The following is a 27757-nucleotide window of genomic DNA, read 5'->3' on the forward strand; positions in this document are numbered from 1 at the left end:
TGATTGAATGAAATAATGAATGAATGGGAGAGAAGTGACGACAAACATGGGGGAGAGAGCTGATTGTGGGTTTAAAAGCCAATGCTCAGGAGTTTCTGGTTGATACCAGGAGGAATTCCCAACTATCGGAGGGTTTTCAGTGTGGAGATATGCAAGATGACATTTTAGGAAACCCAGCCTGGGAGCAGAGTGAGGTGTGGACTGGAGAGGCTGGAGGCAGGGAAGTAAGCAAAGAGGGTCATGAGGTAATAATAATAATAATGGCATTTATTAAGTGCTTACTATATGCAAAGCACTGTTCTAAGCACTGGGGAGGTTACAAGGTGATCAAGTTGTCCCACGGGGGGCTCACAGTCTTAATCCTCATTTTACAGATGAGGTAACCCAGAGAAGTGAAGTGACTTGCCCAAAGTCACACAGCTGACAATTGGTGGAGCTGGGATTTGAACCCATGACCTCTGACTCCAAAGCCTGCGCTCTTTCCACTGAGCCACGCTCAGGATGTGTCAAGTGCTTGGACCAGTGTGGTGGCAGTTTGGTTGGTTGGAGGACTGTATTTTCTAATGGTATTTTTTAAGTACTTACTATGTGTCAGACACTGTTCTAAGCACTGGGGTAGATTCAGGTTAATTAGGTCAGTTGCAGTCCCTGTCCCACACGGGGCTCACAGTTTAAGTAGGAGGGAGAACAGGCATTTGATCCTCATTTTACCGTTGAGGGAACTGAGGCCCAGAGAAGTGAAGTGACATGCCCAAGGTCACACAGCAAGCAATTGGCAGAGCCGGGATTAGAACCGGAGATCCTCTGGATGCTGCTTCTCATTCGTTCATTCATTCCATCGTATTTATTGAGCATTTACTGAGTGCAGAGCACTTTACTAAGCGCTTGGGAAGTACAAGTTGGCAACATATAGAGATGGTCCCTACCCAACAGTGGGCTCACAGTCTAGAAGGGGGAGACAGAGAACAAAACAAAACATATGAACAAAATAAAATAGAATAAATATGTACAAATAAAATAAATAGGGTAATAAATACGTACAAACATATATACTATATACAGGTGATGTGGGGAGGGGAAGGAGGTAAGGCGGGGGGGGATGGGGAGGGGAAGAGGAAAAAGGAGGCTCAGTGTGGGAAGGCCTCCTGGAGGAGGTGAGTTCTCAGTAGGGCTTTGAAGGGAGGAAGAGAGCTAGCTTGGCGGATGTGCGGAGGGAGGCCATTCCAGGCATTTCCCCGCCCAATGTGCAGCTGCCCCCTGCCAACATCAAAGCTCACTGGGCAAATCAATCAATCAATCAATCAATCAATCGTATTTATTGAGCACTTACTGTGTGCAGAGCACTGTACTAAGCGCTTGGGAAGTACAAGCTGGCAACATATACAGTCCCTACCCAACAGTGGGCTCACAGTCTAGAAGAGGGAGACAGAGAACAAAACCAAACATACTAACAAAATAAAATAAATAGAATAGATAGGTACAAGTAAAATAAATAAATAAATAGAATAGTAAATATGTACAAACATATATACATGTATACAGGTGCTGTGGGAAAGGGAAGGAGGTAAGACAGGGGGATGGAGAGGGGGACGAGGGGGAGAGGAAGGAGGGGGCTCAGGGTGGGAAGGCCTCCTGGAGGAGGTGAGCTCTCAGCAGGGCCTTGAAGGGAGGAAGAGAGCTAGCTTGGCGGATGTGGGGAGGGAGGGCATTCCAGGCCAGGGGGAGGACATGGGCCGGGGGTCGATGGCGGGACAGGAAGGCTGAGGAGGTGGGAATGAGGTTGTCGTTAATGTAACTTGGTGATTACAAGGGCCTTTTTCCCGGGGTGGCGGGGGGAGAGTCAGTCAGGACCGGACTTTTCCCTACACAACCTTGTCTTGACATCCAGTGAGGACAGCGGGGACCTCCACCGTGCCCCGGCCCAGGGCGGCATCCTGTCGCCAGAGGACAAGGACTGGAGCTGGGCCCCTTTTCAACTCAGAGAGCCGGGGCAGGAAAGCTAATTTCTCCCCACATTCAAGGCTGATGCCTCAAGGTGCCAAGAGCCACCTGTGCTATCATGAAAGCCGGATTTGACTTGGGAGCCACGGGTTCTCAACCTATGGCTTAGAGGAACTGGTTTGTGGCTTTCTCCTGTCACAACCTTCCCAGTGTTTCAGATGTTCTATTGTCCCCTATTTTATTAGATCATAGATACTATATGGTGCCTGTGGGCACTGTGTAATGTGGAAAGACATTTTTCCCTCCCATGTAAACTCTGAGATCTGTCTTCACAGCTTGATAACAGGAGCACCGTATATGATGAAACAGTTCACATCTAGATTTTGCTTTTCTTCCTAAGATCACAAAGGGATTATTGATCAAAATCAACCATATCACTTAGTAAATGTTTGATCGTGGCTCAGTGGAAAGAGCACGGGCTTTGGAGTCAGAGGTCGTGGGTTCAAATCCCGGCTCTGCCAATTGTCAGCTGTGTGACTTTGGGCAAGTCACTTGACTTCTCTGGGCCTCAGTTACCTCATCTGTAAAATGGGGATTAGGGAAGCAGCGTGGCTCAGTGGAAAGAGCCCGGGCTTTGGAGTCAGAGGTCATGGGTTCGAATCCCGGCTCCGCCACTTGTCAGCTGTGTGACTTTGGGCAAGTCACTTCACTTCTCTGGGCCTCAGTTCCCTCATCTGGAAAATGGGGATTAAGTCTGTGAGCCCCACGTGGGACAACTTGATTACCTTGTATCTACCCCAGCGCTTAGAACAGTGCTTTGCACATAGTAAGCGCTTAATAAATGCCATCATTATTATTATTATTATTAAGACTGTGAGCCCCTGTGGGACAACCTGATCACCTTGTAACCTTCCCAGCACTTTGAACAGTGCTGTGCACATAGTAAGCACTTAATAAATGCCATTATTATTATTATTATTATTATTATTCAGCATGAAGTGTCCCAGATTTTTGTCAGTTGACCCAGGTACAAATGTCCCAGACTTGAAACTCTCCTGGCTAAACTGGTCATCCTTTTTTGTTATTATCCCCATAGATCTTGCTCACTCTGTTTGGACTTCCCTGTCCTGGCTAGCACATCCTCTTTTTATTCACAGTTTAGATAATAATAATAATGGCATTTATTAAGTGCTTACTATGTGAATTCCTTTCCCTGTTTCCTCTGCAGAGGTACGAGAGGCCTTGGGTTAAACTTCTGCCATCATTTTGCCACCAGCTGACAAATGAGAATTGCGCGCTGGATTCCTGGAAACAGATTTCACCACACAACTTGTATTTGCTTTCTTCGGTACCTGTCCCCAGTCTTAGGATAAAGCTGTGCTCTGTAGACCCCATTGGCTGGAAGACAAAAACATCTTGACGATAACTAGGCCAGTGCTGCTGAGTGTCTCTGAATCATTACAGAAATACAAGTCTGAGGCGATGAACCTTCATATATGCCCTTTTAGGTTTCACTTCTCCTGTTCTCTAACAAAATAGTTCCATTTCTCCCTCATTAATTATGTGTTCAGAAGTTGGACCTTGAACTGTGATCCCTATGTGGGAAAGGGACTACGTCCAACCTAGTTATCTTGTATCTATCCCAGCGCTTTAGAACATAGTAAGTACTTAACCAACATTATTATTATTACTATTTAATTGCCTTCTAAAACCTCCAGTACCCCCACTGCTCCCTCCCTAATGCCCACTGATCTTGCCAACTGTCACCTACGACTGAGCCCTTTAAACATGGATTCCCCACCTCCACCCTCCTCCATTCACACCATCTTCCTTCTTGGCTGTCTCCAAGCATAGATACATTATTATTAATGATAATAATAATAATATTAAGTGCTCCGTGTGCCAAGCACTGAGCTTAGTATTTACAAGTTAATCATAAGAATGGACACAGTCTCCTTTCCACAGGAGGCTCACAGCCTAAGAACTAGGGGAGTCAGGAACAAAATAGTTGGGGTACTTTATCCCCATTTTACAGATGAGGCACAGAAAAGTTAAGTGCCTCTCTCTCCACCTGGTAATCTTTTCTGCCACCATTCATTCGATTGTATTTATTGAGAAGCAGCGTGGCTTAGTGGAAAGAGCACGGGTTTAGGAGTTAGAGGTCATAGGTTCTACTTCTGGCTCTGCCATTTTTCTGATGTATGACCTTGGGCCAGTCACTTAACTTCTCTATGCCTCGGTTACCTCATCTGTAAAATGGGGATTGAGACTGTGAGCCCCACGTGGGACAACCTGGTTACCCTGTATCTACCCCAGTGCTTAGAACAGTGCTCGGCACATAGTATGCACTTAACAAATACCAACATTATTATTGTTATTATTGAGCATTTACTGTGTGGTGAATGCTAGGGAGAGTATAATATAACAATAAAGTGTCACATTCCCTGCCCACAGTGAGCTTACAGTCTCCTCTCCTCTCTTACTGTCATCTTCACCCTCTTCCTCACCTCTCTGGCTCTTTTCCCTCTGCCTTCTATGTACAGGCCTCTATTAGGCTGGAAAAAAGAATATTTCTTGGCTTCTGCCTTCAGCTACATCCCCATCTCCCTTCTCCTTGTCCTGCCTAAAATCCTCTAACAACCACTGCCTCCCTTTTCCCACTCGGGGCCCTAAAGCCTGAATTGCACCCTTATCACTTTCCTGGATTGAATTAAGATTTTCAATGGCTGCCTTCTGGCAAAATGCAGAGGTCTTTTCTCGGTTCTAATTCTCCCTGAACTTTTTGCAGAGATTGGTACTGATGACTGCACTGTCCTAGAAATTCTCTCTAGTCTTGCTTTTATAGCTATACTTATCATCTAGTTCTTAATCTAATCCTTCAACCTTCATTTCCCTTGTTAGTATATCTTCCTCTCATCACCCTTTAATCAATCAGTGGTATTTATTGAGCACTTGCTATACTCATAGTACTGTACTAAGCACTCGGGAGAGTACATCAACAACAGAGCTGATAGACCACATTGCCTGTCCCAAAGAGCTTACGCCTTTAACTTGCCTCATTAGATCTCTTTTCCCAACTTTCCCATCACTTTTGACTAGGACTTGAGAACATCCCAGGGAAGTCAAAGGACATGGTCACCTGTTGCTTGCCTCCCACATTCAACCACTCTCTCTCAATCCACCAGAAGCCCCCCGCCATTCTGCTATTCCTATGGATAGCTGTAGAAAGGATGTTGTTTCTGAAAAATGTGTAGGAATTTCTGATAGTTAACTGACCCCCTCATTAGGTTAGTAGAGTATATCATTAAACTGCAGCCTAGAAGAAAATGGTATATACAACAGCGTATTGGGAGTACCAGTGAGTAAAGGGATGGAGAACAGCAGTTTAATCACATACCCCAAGAATGGTTAAGAATGATTGAAATTCATTTATTCATTCACTCAACCGTATTTATTAAGCACTTACTGTGTGCAGAGCACTGTACTAAGCACTTGGGAAGTACAAGTTTGCAACATGTAGAGATGGTCCCTACCCAACCCAATTGAATCAATCGATATAGACTACTGTACTCATAAAATGCCTACTGATTTTACGGACTATTTAGAATGGTAAGTAGTGAGTAGTAAAGCTCATTTTGGGAGCTACCTTTTTCACGTGAGCCCAAGATACACAAACTCACGATGAACCAAGAATGGAAGGGTCGGCGTTTCTCTTTAAATTGCTTGAGAAACAGCAACAAGTGCTTGACAAACCCAAAGGCACTGAAATGGTAGCAACATAAGTAATTTAAAAAGTATAATTTAAATCTTTAAATTGAAGAATACTTGTAATTGGCAGATAGAAGATGATTTGTACACTCATTCCCTTTGTCCATTGTGTGTATTTGTGTATAGATATATATATATAGAGAGAGAGAGAGAATATAACTTATTTTATAGATATACTAGAGAGACTATATAGATTATATATTCTGGAGTATAGAAATACATATACACACATACACGCACATGTATGAATGTATATAACTCCTACATATATATAGAAGAAGCATGGCCTAGTAGAAAGAGCATAAGCCTGGGATTCAGAGGAACTGGGTTCCAACCTTGTTCCAAACAAATTCTTTGCTGTATGAATTTGGGCAAGTCACTCAACATCTCTCAGCCGCAAAAATGGGGGTTCAATACCTGTTCTCCCACCTACTTAGACAGTGAGCCCCAAGCGGGACCTGATTATCAGTGTTTTCAACAGAAGAAAATAAGCAGCCCTGAGCAAGTAAAGTAAAGCTTGCTTTCAGTCTTTCCAAATGAACCCATCTATGCCCTTGGAAAGAACGTAACTGAGAAACAAAAAGGGAAAGCAGCAAACTGAAATGTTTTTCCTGCAAAACTGAACACAACTCTTTTTTCTCCCATTCTACTTAGGGATTTCTCTTAACCGAGTTAAAAAAAATCCGCCTTGAACTGCGACTAATTCATTATTCTGACACTTCGTGAGTCTAATGGAGCAAGAACAGCTGCTCCTGAGGCTCTGAATACCAGCCACTGAACCCTTCAGAATATGCACAGTATCTGAACCGCACACACAACGTACTCGATGCAAAATTAATTGGCAATAGGTGGCCTGAGAATTAGCTACTCTTATGGCATGTAAACATTTGTTTAGCTGCTAAAATACCAGCCGTGAATTCAACTAATGGTGTGTCTATTTCTAGCACCTAGTAAACGAAAACTAATGAGTCGTTATGAAGCCAAATCTCAAATGCTGTAACATTAGCAGTGGATTGTTGGGAGACAGTGGCGGGAGGCAGGTCAGCCTGGCCGGAAGCAATCAGAAATGATGATGATGATATTGGTATTTGTTAAGCGCTTACTATGTGCCAAGCACTGTTCTAAGCACTGGGGTTGATACAAAGTAATCGGGTTGTCCCATGTGGGGCTCACAGACTTAATCCCCATTTTCCAGATGAGGTAACTGAGGCACAGGGAAGTGAAGCGACTTGCCCAAAGTCACACAGCTGATAAGTGACGGAGCCGGGATTAGAACCCACAACCTATGACTCCCAAGCCTGGGCTCTTTCCACTAAGCCGCACTGCTTCTCTGAGGGGTGACTGTTGTGGAGTAGAGGGTCTGGGAGAATTGACATACCAAGGGGGAGAGATGGAAGGAGTGCAGAGGGCTGTGGGAAACAAAAGCAACAACGCCACCAGAATTAATGATTTCATGCCCACAGCGTGTAAAGGATTATCAGCCGTTCATTGTGGCTTTTGTTTGTTTTTTTGTGGTATTTGTCCTGAGGATAAAATACCATTCTCCCTACTCCTTAGATGGTTAGCCTCTAGTGGAACAGGAACCGGATCTGAGCTAATTACTTTATATCTACCCTAGAGCGTAGTAAGTTCCTGGAACATAGTAAGAGCTTAATAAATGGCCTCACCACTATCATGATTCAGAAATCACTACTTTGGCTTAATTAAGGGCTTTTTTTCTGTTATTTTCCAACAACGTGGAAAAGGAAGATCGTGGGAGGACAATGGGCAAGACAACAAGAACTAAGAAGGGACTTGTTTTGATGTTTCTCTCCCCCCTTCTGGACTGTGAGCCCGTTGTTGGGTAGGGATTGTCTCTATGTGTTGCTGAATTGTACTTTCCAAGCGCTTAATACAGTGCTCTGCACACAGTAAGCGCTCAATAAATACGATTGAATGAATGAATGAATGTCCAGTGCTTGTTATGTGCCAGCACTAAGTACTTTAGTAATTACAAGCTAACCAGGTTGGACACAGTCCCTGTCCCACTTGGGACTCTAAGCCCCATTTTACAGATGAGGTAAGTGAGGCACAGAGAAGTGAAGTAACTTACCCTAGGTCACAAGGGAGACAAGTGATGGATCTGGGATTCGAATCCAGGTCCTTCTAACTCTCAGGCCCGTGCTTTAACCATTAGGCCATGCTGCTTCTCTGCCATACCCCTACCCACCAATTTAAAAAACATTCACTGCCTAGGCTCATTTTGAATCTAGTGGATGGCAATACCCTGAATTCAAACATCCACAAACATTTATACCCGAAAACAAGGAGGCCGAATTTAAGAGCTCTGAACATATAGCCAGGGAATTGTGAGAAACTTCAATGTTTTGAAACTAAATGGCTTCAAATGGCATTTTCCCTCCTGGTAGCAACTCTGGAGCGTGTCCTTAATCTAGAGTTTAGAGCAGTCGGTTTGGCTTTTCCAACTTTCTTGAGGAATAAGCCAAGCCCAAATCCCAAATGTTTAAAGATCTTTGCCAGTCGTGCTGCCACTGCACATTCCTTTGAGATGATGTAATTAAGACATAAGTGCCAACAAGTGGGAAGATAGGGAAAAATATTTCGAAAAGGCCTACAGTCCGTGCTTTTTTTGTTTCAGGTGGAAAGATGGCATCCTTTTGCACTCGTGATATATCAATCCCCCTCCAGACTGTGAGCTCACTGCGGGCCAGGAATGTGTCTTAGCACTTAGTACAGTGCTAAGCGCTTAGTACAGTGCTCTGCACACAGTAAGCGCTCAATAAATACGATTGATTGTTGTTTTATTGTAGTCTCCCAAGTACTTAGTACAGTGCTTTGCATATAATAAGCGCTCAATAAATACGATTGATTGTTGTTTTATTGTAGTCTCCCAAGTACTTAGTACAGTGCTTTGCATATAATAAGCGCTCAATAAATACAAATGAATGAATGAATATTAAGTGCTTACTGTGTGCAGAGCACTGTACTAAGCACTTGGGATTGTATGAGAAGCACTGTGGCCTAGTGGGAAGAGCCTGGGTCTGGGCATCAGAAAGACCTGGGTTCTAATCCCAGTTCCGCACTTGTCTGCTGTGTGACCTTGGGCAAATAACTTCACTTCTCTGTCATCATCATCATCATCAATCGTATTTATTGAGCGCTAACTATGTGCAGAGCACTGTACTAAGCGCTTGGGAAGTACAAATTGGCAACATATACAGTCCCTACCCAACAGTGGGCTCGGTCCTCTAGACCGTGAGCTCTTCGTGGGCAGGGAATGTACCTGTTTGTTGTTGTGTTGTACTCTCCCAAGCTCTCAGTACAGTGGTTTGCACATAGAAACCACTCCATAAGTGCAATTGAATGAATTAATGAGTGTGCCTCAGTTCCCTCATCTGTGAAGTGAGGATTAAGAACGTGAGCCCCACATGGGACAGGGACGGTGTCCAACCCAGTTATCTTGTATCTACCCCAGTGCTTTAGAACAGTGCCTGTTATATAAGTGCTTAACACAGACCAAAGTTATTATTAGTATTACCCTATAACAGAGTTGGTAGACACGTTCCCTGCCCGCAGCAAGCTTACAGTCTAGAGGAGATGGCACAGCAGTAGGACATTGGCACTTCTCACATTCATCCAATGGGCAGGAAGTCAGCAGAGAGAGTCATCCGGGAGTTTTCCGGCGTATCTGCCCAAGACGGGACCTGGTGTCCACCCCTCCATCTGGTGAGAGCGCAGGACCCATCGCAGGCAATGATGAAATCAACGAGCCGCCATTGCTGTTACAAAACCCTCGGGTTTTATATGCCAGAAATGGTGCGGGTCAACGTTAGTTTCCCTTCACCCGCTGATGGAATTAAATTTATGTGCGGAGGTGTTTCTTATTACCAATTTCAATGATTTGCTATTCAGTCAGTCAATTTCATCTTTAGGGTAAATAATTACTCAGTGTTCATCGCAAGAACAGTTTCAGAAACGGAATTAGAACTCGCGGTGACATTTTCCTTTTGCTGAAAGTGAAATCTATCTTAAAGAAAATTTATTATGATTCATTCAGTCCATTTTTTTTTTTTACCAGAGCTCTGCAGCATTCTGGAGACGATTGTGTTATTCCATTTAGGAAAGAATGATACAGTTTTGGTGGTGCGGGGTGGGGGTGGGGGTTAAATCTGAACTGGTAACCTTTTCAAGTTCCTTTTCTTCTTCCTTCCAGCGTGAGGCTAAAGTTGTTGGCAGGTAAGGAATTGCCAGGAGGTAGACTGACATTATAAATCCCATAGGTCGGAACAGGTGGAGGAAAGAAAGACATTGTTAAGAAAGCAAGCTAACATTTTTGGTGGCTGAATTCCAGTGATATCTCTGAGAATAGCGGTCCTGTTGCTTGTCTGTGTGTGCTTTCAAAAATAAAAGTAATAAAGAAAATTGAAAAGGTTACATGTTCAGCCAAAAAAATATGCATGATGCCTTGCCTAAATTCCAGTGTTGTTCCTGTATTTTTTAGAATTGCTTACATTATAGTTTTAAAGGGAAGGGTTTTTTTTTTTTCACCCTCCAGATAAATTTTACCGAATTCCTAGCCTCGCCTAGCTGTAGGAGCAACTTTCCCCAGACAAAGCACCAGCCAAGATGTGTCATCATATGATTCCCACTGAAACAAAAAAAAGTCTTAAAAACAATTATCTTGCTTGCTTTATATGCTCTATAACTGTGAGAGGTTACAAATTTAAGAAGAGGTGGTTTTTAAAACAAGAAAGGAAAGTTCCACACTTAATCGACTTCAATTGAACTCTTAAATTATTTTGATTGTAACCTCACACTAGCCAGCAGTGGCCTCAATTAATTTTTAAGCCTTTTTAATAGGAACAGGTGTAGAAGTGGCTACATGATCACAGCAATGATGATAAAAATGATAATAATAACAATAACAGGGGGATTTAAGTACTTACTAGGTGTCAATCAACCAGAGAAGCAGCGTCGCTCGGTGGAAAGAGCATGGGCTTTGGAGTCAGAGGTCATGGGCTCAAATCCTGGCTCGCCACTTGTCAGCTGTGTGACTTCGGGCAAGTCACTTAACTTCTCTGTGCCTCAGTTACCTCATCTGTAAAATGGGGATTAAGACTGTGAGCCCCACATGGGACAACCTGATCACCTTGTAACCTCCCCAGTGCTTAGAACAGTGCTTTGAACATAGTAAGTGCTTAATAAATGCCATCATCATCATTATTATTATTATATTTATTGAGCAATTGTTGGGTGCAGAGCACTATACTGTTTGGGAGAGAACAATACAACAGAATCGGCAGACACATTCCTTGCCCAAAATGAGCTTGCAGTCTAGGGAGGAGACAGACATTAATATAAATAAATAATTTACAGATGAATATATAATTTTTGTGGGACTCTCCCCTATGAGTTGACACACTATCAAGTGTGTCACACTATCAAGTGCAGAAGGATTGCATTTTATTCAGAATTCCTTAAAACTACTCAGGTGCATTGAAAAGAAGCTGACATTTCCCTGCAGTAGGTATGTAACAGGCATTGCAGGAAAATTCCTCCAATACAAAAAAGAGTTTGTAAAGCTTCCTCCTGGCTTGTGTCTTTATTAGGCTTGCAGGGGTTTGGGGGAGGAATCCCAGAGTAGAGTACATTTCCACAATAATAATAATAATAATAATAATGGTATTTGTTAAGCACTTACTACGTGCGATGCACTGTTCTAAGCGCTGAGGGGGATACAAGGTGATCAGGTTGTCTCACAAGGGGCTCACAGTCTTAATCCCTATTTTACAGATGAGGGAACTGAGGCGCAGAGAAGTTAAGTGGCTTGCCCAAGGTCACACAGCTGACCAGTGGCAGACTGGGATTCGAACCCATGACCTCTGACTCCCAAGCCTGGGCTCTTTCCACTGAGCCACACAGCTCCCTCTAGACCATAAGCCTTTTGTGGGCAGGGAATGTGTCTGTTTACTCTTATATCGTACTTTCCCAAGTGCTCAGTACAGTGCCCTGCACACAGTAAGTGCTCAGTAAATATGATTGAACAAAGGAATGAATTTAGTGAGCATAGTCCCCCTCGTGTTTTGGCTTACTTGCTGTGAAAAAGAACCAACTGGTGAGGGTCTCCTTGGGTCAGAAATGGGCACTCAAGCAATCAATCAACTGTATTTTTTGAGAACTTATTGGGCGCAGAGCACTTTACTAAGCGCTTGGCATCAATACCAGACATATTAATGTCTTTCTCCCCCTCTAGACTGTAAGTTCATTATGGGCAGGGAACATACCTGCTAACTCTGTTGGATTGCATTCTCCCAAGCACTTAGTACAGAGCTCTGTTCATAGTAAGTGCTCAGTAGGTATGATTGATTGGGAGAGTATGATTTAACAGAGTTGATGTCTGTCAACGTTCCCTGCCCACAATGAGCTTAGAGTCTAGAAGACTCAATTGAGAAACAGCATGACCTAGTAGATAAAGCACAGACCTAGAAGCCAAAGACCTGGGTTCTGATCCCGGCTCCGCCACTTGCCTGGGGCGTGACTTTGGCAAATTCTCAGCCTCAGTTTCCTCAGTTACAAAATAGAGATTCAATATCTGTTCTCCCTCCTACTTAGACGGCGAGTCCCATGCGGGACAGGGACGGTGACCAGTCTGAATGACTTGTATGGCTCAGAGGAAAGAGCACGGGCTTGGGAGTCAGAGGTCATGGGTTCTAATCCCGGCTCCGCCACTTGTCTGCTGTGTGACTTTGGGCAAGTCCCTTAACTTCTCTGGGCCTCAGTTCCCTCATCTGGAAAATGGGGATTAAGACTGTGAGCCCAGTGTGGGACATCTCAATTCCCCTGTATCTCCCCCAGCGCTTAGGACTTTATTAAGTACTGGGATAGATACAAGATCTTCAGGTGCTTACAATCTTTAGGGAGGAAGGAAAAATATCTGCTACTGCCGTATTTGTGGGCTCTAACGTTGCTCGTGAGGTTGTTGAGAAAAATCTGCGGGTGTGCTGCTCCCTGGTTGTCATATTGGGGTGGAAGAGGAGCAGGAGGAGGATAAGAGGTAGCTGCTGTTGTCTCTAGATCACCCATTGACTGAAGAAAGATTTTCCTCAGACTTCCAGGTGCCTGAGCAGAACTCTTTACCAACACCTTGCTCTTCACTTCTGGCAAGGGGCTAGGCAGAGTCTCCTCAGTTAGTGGCTAGGTGGTAGAAGAAAACTGTATGTACCCCAACCTGTGGCATGGGCTGGGCTCTTTAAAAAAAATTGGTATTTAGTAAGCACTTGCCATGTGCCAGGCACTGTTCTAAGCATGAGGGTAAATCTAAGATAATCAGGCTGGGCACTTTCCATGTCCCATATAATAATAATAATAATAAACATGGTATTTGTTAAGCGCTTACTATGTGCCGGGCAATGTGGGGTAGATACAAACTCATCAGGTTGGACACAGTCCATGTCCTACGTGGGGCTCACAGCCTTAATCCCCATTTTACAGATGAGGTAGCTGAGGCACTGAGAAGTGAAATGACTTGCCCAAGGCAACACAACAGACAAGTGGCAGAGCCGAGATTAGAATCCAGGCCCTTCTGATTCCCAGGTTTGTGTTCTATCCATTAGGGCCACACCGCTCCTCACAGTCTTCACACAGTCACAGCAGCGTCACTGACTTCAAACCTGTGCTATGGAAAATGGCTGGAAGGGTCCAGGGAGCTTCACTTTCAGAAAGACCTCAGGAGCTAGAGGCAGGGTTTGCAAATTCCATGACTTCATCAGGCTGCTCTTAGTTCTTTAAATTTGCTTTCCACACACTTCAATCATAGCAATTGTAAAAATAAAAATGCACTCTGACAGGTCTGAAGAGAAACTGAAGGCCTGTCTCACTTAACCTCTCTGGGGGTCTATTGGTGGGGACAGGGTCCCTGGAAGACAACCCATTTTCTTTATTTTTTTTTTTCCCCTACAGTAGTAACGTTACATTTTTTTTTTAACCTGGTCCTTATGACTCCATCAATCAATGAGATTTATTAAGCCCAGACTGAGCGGAGGCCTTCCCAGACTGAGCCCCTTCCTTCCTCTCCCCCTCGTCCCCCTCTCCATCCCACTCATCTTACCTCCTTCCCTTCCCCACAGCACCTGTATATATGTATATATGTTTGTACATATTTATTACTCTATTTTACTTGTACATATCTATTCTATTTATTTTATTTTGTTAGTATGTTTGGTTTTGTTCTCTGTCTCCCCCTTTTAGACTGTGAGCCCACTGTTGGGTAGGGACTGTCTCTATATGTTGCCAACTTGTACTTCCCAAGCGCTTAGTACAGTGCTCTGCACACAGTAAGCGCTCAATAAATATGATTGATTGATTGATTGATTGATTGATTGATTGATTAAGCACTCACTCTATGCAGAGCACTCTAGAGCTTGGGAGAGTACAATACAACAGAATTAGCAGGCAAGTTCCCTTCCTATAACATTACAGCATTTAAACCAAACTATGTCCCTTTTCTCAAAACATCCCAAATTTATTTTAATTTTTCCCCGTTAAATTCCTATTGCCTATTATATTGGTTTTCATTCCTATAATTGTGATTATTGCATTGTTCACGCACATTGTACTGAATGTTTTTACAAAGTACTCCGTTAGCATACAAACTATTTTCTAACATCCCATTGGAGTAAGAGCCCTAAAAGGCTCTCTTTAACATCACTGCTGCATCCAAAAATTTCATCCCCCAGAATGGTTTCCAAATGTCGACCACCTGATTAACAGAAGCTGTGGGCAGTTCTTGGCAATTCCCTAGAGAGTCCAGATTTTCTCGCTGGGAGGAGTTTCATTCATACATACATTCAATCAATCGTATTTATTGAGTGGTTACTGAGTGCAGAGCACTGTACTAAGCACTGGGGAAGTACAAATCGGCAACATATAGAGATGGTCCTTACCCAAAAACGGGCTCACCCGACTGACTTGTGAATAAAACCGGTCGGATTCTGTACGATTTGGCTGCTTCCATGGTAACAAAATCATACTTCCCCTTCACCTTCCCTCGTCAGGTTTGGACCAGTTCCTAAAGGTTTTGAATGTTCCGGGCGCTCACATTCTCCGAGTTGGTCCTCATCAGTTAAGGCCCAGTCATGTGGGCCTTCAGGAAAGATTAATGGAGATCATCAGTTGGTCATTTAAGCACCCACGTTGTAACTGGGCTAGGTGTCCTGTATCTTAAACTAAGAAAAAGATACCAAAATTACTCTGAGGATTGAAGATATATTTTGAAGATAGAGTGAAGTGGCCTGTCACCAGATTTGGCAGGAGGTGGACTTTTGCAAGTAAAGCAGGGCAGCAGATCTGCTTGTTAGAAGAAATGGAGCGACTCTTCTCTAGCGAGACTTCAGAAAGATTTTAATACTATCAGGCTGGGTCAAAAATGCGACAATTCAGCAAAGGGAAGCCTTGACATGAGCATCCTGTCAGAAGGACTTACCCGTTGACATGGATAAAGTGCACCACAATTAGCTTCTCAGTTTGCATTCAGTGGCAATGTCCCCTCAAAAAGTCACTGAAACTTAGGTGAAGCCTTGATGTAAGGCAGATCAAAGGGCAGCAACACTGAAAATGTCAGTCAGTAATATCTCTGGAGCACTTTACTGTGTGCAGAGCACTGTACTAAGTGCTTGGGAAAGTGCAATTACAACCGAGTTGGCAGACATATTTCCTGCTCACAGTGAGCTCACAGTTTAGAGGGGAAGAAATATGAGGCCTCTTCATCTGCTAACAACAACAAATGAGCATATGCACAATTGTGTAAGTACACACACACACACACACACATCTCTAGTGGGTTAATCTTAAATCTGCAAGTTCACATGAACTTTTGATGTTACAGCCTTTAACCATATTCAGTGTGATGATTACAACCCTATTTCTCACCAATCTTTACTCAGAAATGTGCATTTTATCATCTCCAGCCTGGATCATCCCCACATGTATTTGTTGATGCATTGTGGTACTTGTTAAGCACTTACTTTTCCATCAAGCAATGTTTTAAGCACTGGGTTAATAATAATCGTAATAGTGATGGTATTTGTTAAGCGTTTAATATGTGCCAAACACTGTTCTAAGCTCTGGGGTAGATACAAGGTAATCAGGTTGTCCCAAATGAGGCTCACAGACTTAATCCCCCTTTTATAGATGAGAGAACTGAGGCATGGAGAAGTTAAGTGACTTGTCCAAGGTCACACAGCAGATGAGTGGCAGAGCAGGGATTAGAATCCATTCATTCTTTCATTCAATCGTATTTATTGAGCACTTACTGTGTGCAGAGCACTGTACTAAGCGCTTGGGAAGTACAAGTTGGCAACATATGCCCTCTGACTCCCAAACCCATGCTATTTCCACTAAGTCAGTCAGGTTGGACACAGCCCCTGTACCATGTGGGGCTCATAGTTTAAGTAGGAGAATGAGCATGTAATTAAATACCCATTTTACGGTTGAGGAAACTGAAAAGGGGAAGTTAAGTGATTTGTCCGTGGCTGCACAGCAGACAAGTGGCAGAGCCAGGATCAGAACTCAGGTCCTATAATTCCCAAGCCCACACTCTTTCCACTAGGCCACCCTGCTACACCCTTTTTTTTAATAGCATTAATTAAGCGCTTACTATGTGCAAAGCACTGTTCTAAGCGCTGGGGAGGTTACAAGGTGATCGGGTTGTACTACGGTTGGCCCAGAGTCAACCCCCATTTAAGCCTCAAATGGACTAGTTGGAGCTATTTCATGGAGGTCTCACCCAAATTACAGCCGTTCTGTGATCAGCTGTTCCTAGTCATCTAGGGCAAAATTCACTTTTTCATTGATCCTGGACTTCCATCTTGGGTATAATACAGAGTCTTTGTTTCAGTAGATTAAGCTTTCTTCATCTGGAACCTAGTTAACCTAGAAATCATCTTTCTCTCTCTCTTCTCTACCCTGCTTAATTTAAATCAGCTGAAAATTACTAGCTTTTGGTCACTAGATCAAATTCCTGCAGAATACTAGGTACGTTATTTTCTACTGAGGGTCCTTCTTTCACAGTCATATCTCCTCTGGCCCACTAAAAGTATAGAAATTGTTAACCTTTACGGGTGGCTTGCCATGTCTGATTTTTGGAGGGAGTGTTCCCCAAAATCCACAGTTTTCCTCTTTCTCCCTCACAGGGGTTTTGCTGTAATGTCAGTTATTGAATTCTTCATCGCCGTGGAAGGACTCAGAAACTAGTGGAAAATGGGCTCATTTGTGCCGATTATATCTATTAAATTTTCAGGAGAAAATGTCTATGTCGTGTTGCCGCAATAACATCGCCTCCGCTGCGCTTTGCCGCAGCGAAGCTTCTTAGGGTATCCCAAATTCCCCCAGATTCCCTGAACCAAAATCTGGGTGAATCGGAGAGAAAATCCATCGGAAGGCAAGGCTGAGTATCGGTTTGGCTGCACTGTCATCTAGTGGTCTCGTCCAAGACTGTGTCGTGTTCGGTAATCGATTTCATCGCATCCCTTTTCAGATCAGCATCTTCATGACCCACCTGTCCAACTACGGGAATGACCGGCTGGGCCTCTACACCTTCGTGAACCTGGCCAATTTCGTGCAGAGCCGCACTAACCTGAGGCTGCAGACCCTTCCCCCCGTGCCCCTGGCTCACAAATACTTTGAGCTCTTCCCAGAGCAGAAAGACCCTCTCTGGCAGGTAGGACGGGCCCAGGAGTGAAAGAAAGTGGCGAGGTTGGCCTCCTCCCCCCGTGATCTTTTTTTAAGCTTGCATTTCAGGTAACGGCCAAATGAGAACAGACATGGCAAAGTGCAGTCAGTTTGGTCATACATCAGGTTTTCAGGGTGTGTGTTTTAGCCCGAACTCTTATGGGCGATTAGAAAACGGTCTTCCGAACACAGGCTCGTCTGAACAGAAAAGTGACAGGATGTTGGTAGAAAAAATTCTGTATGCGGGTGAATGTGAATTTTCCTTAACCCTGTATTCACTAAGAATTCAATCCACAAGGTATAAGAGAGCTGACTGTATTGGGAAAACTTACTGTTTGTTACTGTTAGGAGACTATCCCAAGCCAAGACTGGAAAGTCAGCTCCAAAAGAAATTCCCACCACCCCCATATCATACAAATCCACCAACAACCTCCAGCACTTATGCACTTACTTACACCTATCATGAGCACTTGCATATATGTTATTCAGTTGTCCTTGACTTACATCTGGGTCCGGGTTAAAATAACTGGAAGGCCCATATAAATTGTATTAGATAAAAACATAAAGACCCATTTTTCCCCCTAATTAAAATGATAAGGAATTTGGTATGATAATACCAAATACTTCCTGTAAATTATGTATCATACAGTCTTACAAGATGGAAAATAGTAAAATAAAACAATGATAACAATAATAAGAAGAATGGCATTTGTTAAGTGCTTGCTATGTGCCAGGCACTGTACTAAATGCTGGGTGGATATAAGCAAATTGAACACAGTCCCTGTCCTTCATGGGGCTCACAGTCTCAATCTCCATTTTATAGCTGAGGTAAATGAGGCACAGAGAAGTGAAGTGGTTTGCCCAAAGCCACACAGCAGACAAGTGGCAGAGCTGGGATGTACATAAAATGGATTGGGGATGGAGGGGATTATGCAAATATTAACGGATAAAATAGACTACTGAGATAAGAGTCAACCCCATTCAGTCTTTTTTCTTTTTGTATTTATCTGCATACTATGTGCTAAGCACTGGGGTAGATACTAGCCTATCAGATTGGACCAAGTTCACGTCCCACATGAGGTTCACAGTCTTAATCTCCATTTTATAGATGAGGTAACTGAGGCATAGAGAAGTTAAGTGACTTGTCCAAGGTCAAACATCAGAAAAATGGCAGAGGCGGAATTAGAACCCAGCTCCTTCTGATTCCCAGGCCCCTAGTTTACCCACTAGGCCATGCTGTTTCTCTAAGTTTTTGCACTTCATAAACTCTATGATTATTACTACTATTGGGAAGTTGGTTTCTTTTCATTAAAAGGGACTTGCAGATATTTAAGTTTGCAAGAACCGGGTCGTCTTTTCAAATGACATCATTTGATCCTTACTCTTTGAAAGTCAGCAGGGAAGCTCACAGAGTTACACAGCACAACACCCTGATCCATTATTTCAATCACGTAGTGACTACTGACAAGGTGCTTAGTCTGACCTTCTGAAAGAGATAATCCCCCACACAGACAGGCCGTGATGGAAAAATCAGCAGTTAATGGAATGAGGAGGTTTGAATGGCAAAAGAGAAAGCATAGAAATCTGGGTTGGGAGTTGATCTGTTCTTCGGCGAATAGTGAACCAAATAATCCTTCCTTCCCACCCTACCGCAGTCCACACTTTCTAGCCTTTTCTGTCCCAGGTCAACTGGCCTGTGGATTATAACGTATCGTAACTCGAAAGATTCGGTGATACCATGTTCTATGCTTCCTCTTTTCCCAGAGAAAACTCTGGTCAGTTTTCTGGGCTTAGTACAGTGCTCTGCACATAGTAAGCGCTCAATAAATATGATCGATGATGGGCTGTTCAAAATGACAAAGGGTGGAGGGCCTTGGGAAAAAAAACAAAAACAGTGTTTAAAAAATTATGTTACTCACCATTTATCATTCTTCTGTTTAGAACCCTTGTGATGACAAGCGCCACAGAGATATCTGGTCTAAAGAGAAAACCTGTGATCGTTTACCAAAATTCCTGGTAATAGGACCCCAGAAAACTGGTGAGAATTTCTTTCATGGGAAAAAATCCAGATCAACATAGCAGACAGTTTTCAATACTCAAAATTGGTTCTGTAAACGCTGATGAATATGTTTTGGAAACTCTGATGAATGCTCAAGATGTCCAAAACTGATTTTCCCTGCTCAGACCCTCTCCCTTCCCCAAGAAATTGTCTCCTCCATCTAGCTTTCCCATCACAGTTGCCAGCCCCATCATCCTTCTTGTCTTTCAAGCCTCCAGACTTGGCATTCTTCTTATGAAGATTAACAATTGTGGTATTTGGTATGTTTTCACTGCGTGCCAAGCTCTATAATAAGCGCTAAGGTTGATACACATTAATCATGTCAGACGGTTACTGTCCCACAGGGAACTCACAGCCTAAGTAGGAGAGAGCACAGATATTGAGTCCCCAGTTTACAGATGAGGAAACTGAGACACAGAGAAGTTAAGTGACTTCACTTAGCAAAGGCAAGTCACTTAACTTGTTTCCTTGCCCTTTCCCTCTCTGGTTCAAACTTCACTGCTGCCCAGATCATATTTCTACAAGTCATTCTGCACACATCTCCCCACTCCTCAGAAACCTCCAATGGTTGTTGTCTACTCTCCACATTAAGAAGACACTCTTGCCTTTTGGCTTTAAGCCACTGAGTTGACTGTCACCCTCTTAGTTCTCCCACTCTCTTCTCCCATTACATTCTAACTTGCATTTTCTTGTTCTTCTCGTGCTCATCTACTCAACAAGCCTTGATTTAATCGCTACACCCACCAACCTAATGCTCACACCGTGCAAGCTTCCTGAAATTCCCTCCTGCTTCTCATCTAACAGACCACTGCTTTTCCCACCTTCAAAGCCCTTCTGAAATCACATCTCCATAGGATGATTTTTCAGTTATCCCACTTTAAAAAGAAAAAATGGTACTTTTTTATGGTATTTAAGCACTTACTATGTTCCAGACGCATACTAAACACAGGGGTAGACAGAAGCTAAAGCACCTGTATATATGTATATATGTTTGTATGTATTTATTACTCTATTTTATTTGTACATATTTATTCTATTTATTTTATTTTGTTGGTAGGTTTGATTTTGTTCTCTATCTCCCCCTTTTAGACTGTGAGCCCACTGTTGGGTAGGGACCGTCTCTATATGTTGCCAACTTGTACTTCCCAAGCACTTAGTACAGTGCTCTGCACACAGTAAGCGCTCAATAAATGCGATTGATTGATTGATTGATTGGGAGAGAACAATACGTCAGAGTCGGTAGACAAGTTGTAAGCCCACAACAAGACAACAGTCTAGACAGACGTCAATATAAGTAAATGATTTATAGTTAGATTTGTAAATGCTGAAGGTGGGGTAAATATACCAATTGCCCAAAGGGTACAGATCCCAAGTTCAGGGAAAACTATGAGCAGGGACAACCTGAAAGTTTTCCTGCAGAATTTTAGGTCTGTGAGTTCTCCATCCCTAGCTTCCTGGGTTCCCGTTTGGTTGCATAGGGGTGGGAAGAGTGCAAAGATATATATGTGGCAGGAATGAAGAGCGCTACTGCACACTTGTAGGGGGAAGGGATATTCCCTGTCTCGTATTTCACTTGTTCCCACGTGTGTTTCCGGACAACCAGTCTCCCTCCTGGCACAGGGGACGGAGAAAGAACTCAGAATCCAACTCATTTATGTCCGTGAGAATTGGACAGTTTCATCATTTCAATTCCTCCTAATTTTTCTCCATCCAATTTTGTACAGGTTTGCAGCCCTCTGAGCCTTTTGAGGTTTTTCCCTCGTGAAACTCACAGTTAAATATGGAAGCAGAAGTTTCCCATTTGGCTGTTCAGCGTGCCCGTTTGCGAGGCTGTTATTTTTGTAAATAGACGTAGAGCATAAAGTTTATTTACAGCGTGCCGCTGCTTGCTTCAGCCTGCTCAAAGTCAATAATGTAAAAAATGTAGAAAGCACAAACTAGCAGTTTCCTAACTGAGATATGTTGACTAGCACCTTGTTAGTTAGGGAATGTTGCTTTTATCACATTGGGATGTTATGTCCATTTGGTTTTTTCAATCACTTGTCCGAGTGGGACTGTGTAATTCTCTGAGAATCTTTCAACTTGTCTTAATACACCGAAAAGAAAAGGGGGTGGTCTCCGTGAGAAGCGGTGTGGCCTCGTAGATACAGCACAGGCCTGGGGAGTCAAAAGGACCTCGGTTCTAATCCCGGCTCCACCACTTGTGACCTTGGGCAAGTCATTTCACTTTTCTGGGCCTCAGTTACCTCATCTGCAAAATGGGGATTAAGACTGTGTGTGCCCCATGTGGTACATGGACACTCTCCAACCTGATTACTTTGTATCTACCCCAGGGCTTAGAGTAGAGCCTGGCACATAGTAAGTGCTAAACAACCATCATAAAAAAAAAAATGAGAAGACCCCTTCCAATCTGTCTGAGTTGGAAATGATTCTTGCTTTCAATTTTGAACACAAGATTAATGCGACTCTGTCACGCTTTACGAGGCCATGTTTCTCTGGAAGAGAGAGGTGCCGAGTTTTAAAAGGAGATGAGTTCCAGTTAATAGATCATTTCATTTACCATTTGAGTCCTCAGGCCTGGAACTGTGTGGAAACAGTGTCTTTTAATAATAATAATAATAGTAATAATAACATTTATTATGTACTTACTATATGCAAAGCACTGTTCTAAGCACTGGGGAGGTTACAAGGTGATCAGGTTGTCCCACAGGGAGCTCACAGTCTTAATCCCCATTTTACAGATGAGGTAACTGTGGCACAGAGAAGTTAAGTGACTTGCCCAAAGTCCCACAGCTGACAGTTGGCAGAGCCGGGATTTGAACCCATGACCTCTGATTCCAAAGCCCGGGCTCTTTCCACTGAGCCACGCTGTTCACTTAGTCTAGGGCATTTCTTGAATTTGATGTGAGGACTCCAGGTACCAACATTCTTTGCTAAAATATAGGGCAATTTAGTCTTTGGGTGGACTTCTACTATCCTCCAGCATTATAGATGTAAAATATGTAAGTGCATTATTTAAAACAAATTATATTTTCACAGAGAAAGTTGAAGTGCTTTGTGCAGACAGAAAGACGTAGACATCACGTAAGTGTCACACGCACACTGAGCCACGCTGAGAAGCAGCATGGCTCAGTGGAAAGAGCACGGGCTTTGGAGTCCGAGGTCATGGGTTCAAATCCCGGCTCTGCCAACTGTCAGCTGTGTGACTTTGGACAAGTCACTTCACTTCTCTGTGCCTCAGTTACCTCATCTGTAAAATGGGGATTAAGACTGTGAGCCCGTCGTGGGACAACCTCATCACCTTGTAACCTCCCCAGCGCTTAAAACAGTGCTTTGCACATAGTAAGCACTTAATAAATGTTATTATTATTATTATTATTATTATTATTATTATTAATTATTATTATTATTATTATTATTATTATTATTATGGGGATTAAAACTGTGAGCCCCCCGTGGGACAACCTGATCATCTTGTAACCTTCCAGCGCTTAGAACAGTTCTTTGCACATAGTAAGCGCTTAACAAATACCATCATTATTGTTCTTATGCACATGTACCATTTAACACAGTTCCAGCAGTGAATTTCCCCAATGGGGACCTGTAGTAAACGTCTGATTAGCTTTGCTGGACTTCAGTTTATGCAGACTTCCCTCTAGGCTGATTGCATATTCGAACCACTTGGCCAGCTCAAATGATGAAGAAGCTCAAGTAGGATACGGAGTGTATAGAATGAAAACTACACGCATTATCTCCATATTCCCATCCACCCGTCACAAGTGATAATGAGGAGCTTTGCAAATGTCCCTTTCTGTGCAATGAAGCCTCTCTCCATCACATGGGAGAGCCTTTGTCCCTCAGTGCCACCAAAACTTATGTATAGGCTGTAATTTTTAAATCCCATCAATCTTGTCCTCTCTCATACTCTTAATGGCATACGAAGGAGTGATAGGAAATCAATCAATCAATCAATCGCATTTATTGAGCGCTTACTGTGTGCAGAGCACTGTACTAAGCGCTTGGGAAGTACAAGTTGGCAACGTATAGAGACAGTCCCTACCCAACAGTGGGCTCACAGTCTAAAAGGAAAGCAGAATGGGGGCTATTTCTTTGAAATGGTGCAGTTTTATTCAGTGGAATCCACATGAAATCAACTTACTGAATCAAGTGATGAAACCTAACCATCTCATTGCTTTCTGCCATCAGGGATGAAACCATGGGGGTCGTCAGCATAGTTACTCTACCCATAACGAATACATCGTTGGCGAAACGGTGCTTCGATTTTGTTAACCACTGTGTTTTTCCTCCCACTTTTAGGTACCACAGCTTTGTATCTGTTCCTGGTTATGCATCCTTCCATCATTAGTAACTCCCCCAGCCCAAAAACCTTTGAGGAGGTACAGTTCTTTAATAGAAATAACTACCACAGGGGGATTGATTGGTAAGATGGGTTATTAGTATAAATCTAAACGTGTATATATATATATATTGTGAACCATACAAATATAGCATTACTACTTGAAAGCTTGTAGACCTATTCACACGGTGACTTTTAGTCCCTCTCTGGGAATGGTAATTCAGTAAGCAGTAAGAAGCACTGAGTTTTGTTTTTTTCACACAGATTGCCCTGTGCTTAATGTCGTCCCCAAAATGGTGCCAATCATCATCATCATCAATCGTATTTATTGAGCGCTTACTATGTGCAGAGCACTGGACTAAGCGCTTGGGAAGTACAACTGATCTACTTGCCAGGGCTGCTGGGGTGGTGGGATTGGTGGGAACAAAGAGAGAGAGGTTTTGAGATTGGAAGGATCTGGGATCCCTTCCCCCTCCCTCCCCACCCTCGACAGCTGATGCCAAGTGTGGCCTCTGGAACCCCCGCTCCGTTTTAAGTAAGATCCCTTTCATCCTGGACCTTTTCCTTTCCAGTTCTCTACTCCTCCTCGCCCTAACTGAAACATGGCTGTCACCGGACGACACGGTCTCTTCTGCTGCTCTCTGCAGTGCAGGCCTCTTCTTCTCCCACTCCCCCAGACTCACCGGAAAAGGAGGAGGTGTCGGTTTCCTTCTCGCCCCCCAATGTCGCTTTCGCACTATCCCTCCTCCCCCTTCCCTTTCCTTCCCTTCCTTTGAAGCCCACATTATTCGCCTCTACCACCCCCTCCAGATTCTTGTAGCCGTCATCTACCGCCCTCCGGGCCCCACTTCCAACTTCTTTAACGACTTTGACCCCTTCCTCACATTCCTTCTCTCCTTCTCCATGCCCACTCTGATCCTCGGAGACTTCAATATCCACATGGATATCCCTAACGACTCCTCTGCCGCCCGCCTTCTATCTCTCCTTGACGCTGCCAACCTCTTCCTCCACCCCACCTCACCCACTCACCAACTTGGTCATACCCTCGACCTCATCATCTCCTACCGCTGCACTGTGTCCACCCTCACCAACTCTGTGATCCCTCTCTCTGATCATAATCTTCTCACCTGCCTCCTCACTCACACTCCTTTCCCCTGTAAATCCGTATTACTCCCTCACAGAGATCTCCGCTCTCTGGACCCCACCCATCTTTCGGAGCGCCTCACACCCCACCTCGCCGCCCTCTCCTCTCTACCCAGTCTTGATGATCAGATTACTGCTCTCAACTCTACCCTTTCTACTCAGCTAGACTCGCTCGCTCCCCTTTCCCTTCGCCGCTCTCGCACCACTAACCCACAGCCCTGGATCACTGCCACTGTCCGCCTCCTTCGCTCTTATGCTCGAGCTGCCGAACGCTGCTGGCGAAAGTCTAAACACCATGCCAACCTCGTTCACTTCAAGTTTATCCTTTCCTGCCTTAACTCCGCCCTCTCTTCTGCCAGACAAAACTATTTCTCCTCCCTTATTGACACCCATGCCCATCACCCCCGCCAGCTCTTCCGTACATTCAACTCCCTTCTCAGGCCCCCGGTTCCTCCCCCTCCTCCTTCCCTCACCCCCAACGATCTGGCCTCCTACTTCATTAACAAAATTAAATCCATCAGGTCCGACCTCCCCAAAGTCTCTTCCCCCCTTTCTCCAACCCCCCGGCTCTCAACATTCTCTGCTACTCTCCCATCCTTCCCAGTGGTATCCTCAGAGGAACTCTCCTCCCTCCTCTCAAGTGCTACTCCGGCCACCTGTGCTTCTGACCCCATTCCCTCTCATCTTATGAAATCTCTCGCTCCAACCCTTCTCCCCTCCTTAACTTCCATCTTCAACCGCTCACTCTCCACTGGTTCCTTCCCCTCTGCCTTCAAACATGCCCATGTCTCTCCCATCCTAAAAAAACCCTCTCTTGACCCCACCTCACCTTCTAGTTATCGTCCCATATCCCTCCTACCATTCCTTTCCAAACTCCTTGAACGAGTTGTCTACACGCGCTGCCTAGAATTCCTCAACAACAACTCTCTCCTCGACCCCCTCCAGTCTGGCTTCCGTCCCCTTCATTCCACGGAAACTGCGCTCTCAAAGGTCACCAATGACCTCCTGCTTGCCAAATCCAACGGCTCATACTCTGTCCTAATCCTCCTCGACCTCTCAGCTGCCTTTGACACTGTGGACCACCCCCTTCTCCTCAACACGTTATCTGACCTTGGCTTCACAGACTCCGTCCTCTTATCTCTCCGGTCGTTCTTTCTCAGTCTCTTTTGCAGGCTCCTCCTCCCCCTCCCATCCTCTTACTGTGGGGGTTCCCCAAGGTTCAGTGCTTGGTCCCCTTCTGTTCTCAATATACACTCACTCCCTTGGTGACCTCATTCGCTCCCACGGCTTCAACTATCATCTCTACGCTGATGACACCCAGATCTACATCTCTGCCCCTGCTCTCTCCCCCTCCCTCCAGGCTCGCATCTCCTCCTGCCTTCAGGACATCTCCATCTGGATGTCCGCCCGCCACCTAAAGCTCAACATGTCGAAGACTGAGCTCCTTGTCTTCCCTCCCAAACCTTGTCCTCTCCCTGACTTTCCCATCTCTGTTGACGGCACTACCATCCTTCCCGTCTCACAAGCCCGCAACCTTGGTGTCATCCTCGACTCCGCTCTCTCATTCACCCCTCACATCCAAGCCGTCACCAAAACCTGCCGGTCTCAGCTCCGCAACATTGCCAAGATCCGCCCTTTCCTCTCCATCCAAACCGCTACCCTGCTCATTCAAGCTCTCATCCTATCCCGTCTGGACTACTGCACTAGCCTTCTCTCTGATCTCCCATCCTCGTGTCTCTCTCCACTTCAATCCATACTTCATGCTGCTGCCCGGATTATCTTTGTCCAGAAACGCTCTGGACATATTACTCCCCTCCTCAAAAAACTTCAATGGCTACCGATCAATCTGCGCATCAAGCAGAAACTCCTCACCCTGGGCTTCAAGGCTGTCCATCACCTCGCCCCCTCCTACCTCACCTCCCTTCTCTCCTTCTACTGCCCAGCCCGCACCCTCCGCTCCTCCACCACTAATCTCCTCACTGTACCTCGCTCTCGCCTGTCCCGCCATCGACCCCCGGCCCACGTCATCCCCCGGGCCTGGAATGCCCTCCCTCTGCCCATCCGCCAAGCTAGCTCTCTCCCTCCCTTCAAGGCCCTGCTGAGAGCTCACCTCCTCCAGGAGGCCTTCCCAGACTGAGCCCCTTCTTTCCTCTCCCCCTCGTCCCCCTCTCCATCCCCCCGTCTTGCCTCCTTCCCTTCCCCACAGCACCTGTATATATGTATATATGGTTGTACATATTTATTACTCTATTTATTTATTTATTTATTTTACTTGTACATTTCTATCCTACTTATTTTATTTTGTTGGTATGTTTGGTTCTGTTCTCTGTCTCCCCCTTTTAGACTGTGAGCCCACTGTTGGGTAGGGACTGTCTCTATGTGATGCCAATTTGTACTTCCCAAGCGCTTAGTACAGTGCTCTGCACATAGTAAGCGCTCAATAAATACGATTGATTGATTGATTGATTGATTGGGAGACCTCCTCCTCTGGAACTATTCCTTTCATCCCAGGGGCTAGAGATTCTGGGACAGAGGCAGGTCCTGAGGCTGTGCTTGGAGGAGCCAAGATTGAGTTCCAGTAAATCAATCAATCAATCAATCAGTCGTATTTATTGAGTGCTTACTGTGTGCAGAGCACTGTACTAAGTGCTTGGGAAGTACAAGTTGGCAACATATAGAGATGGTCCCTACCCAATTTATTTATTTTATTTGTACATATCTATTTATTTTATTTTGTTAGTATGTTTGGTTTTGTTCTCTGT

The 27757-nt window shown here is 44.4% G+C and overlaps 1 protein-coding gene across 1 annotated transcript in view; it reads left to right on the plus strand.

The window, feature by feature from the left end:
- The window catches only part of LOC119935683 (bifunctional heparan sulfate N-deacetylase/N-sulfotransferase 3), a 141684-nt gene that overhangs the window by 97349 nt on the left and 16578 nt on the right, over positions 1–27757 (plus strand). The window contains exons 7-9 of the mRNA XM_038755115.1: positions 17243–17425; positions 19378–19474; positions 23813–23936. Of these exons, the coding sequence (XP_038611043.1) occupies positions 17243–17425; positions 19378–19474; positions 23813–23936 (404 nt within the window). The remainder of the gene's footprint in view (positions 1–17242; positions 17426–19377; positions 19475–23812; positions 23937–27757) is intronic.

This window comes from Tachyglossus aculeatus, chromosome 12 (assembly GCF_015852505.1).
Source record: "Tachyglossus aculeatus isolate mTacAcu1 chromosome 12, mTacAcu1.pri, whole genome shotgun sequence".
Classification (NCBI taxonomy): Eukaryota; Metazoa; Chordata; class Mammalia; order Monotremata; family Tachyglossidae; genus Tachyglossus; species Tachyglossus aculeatus.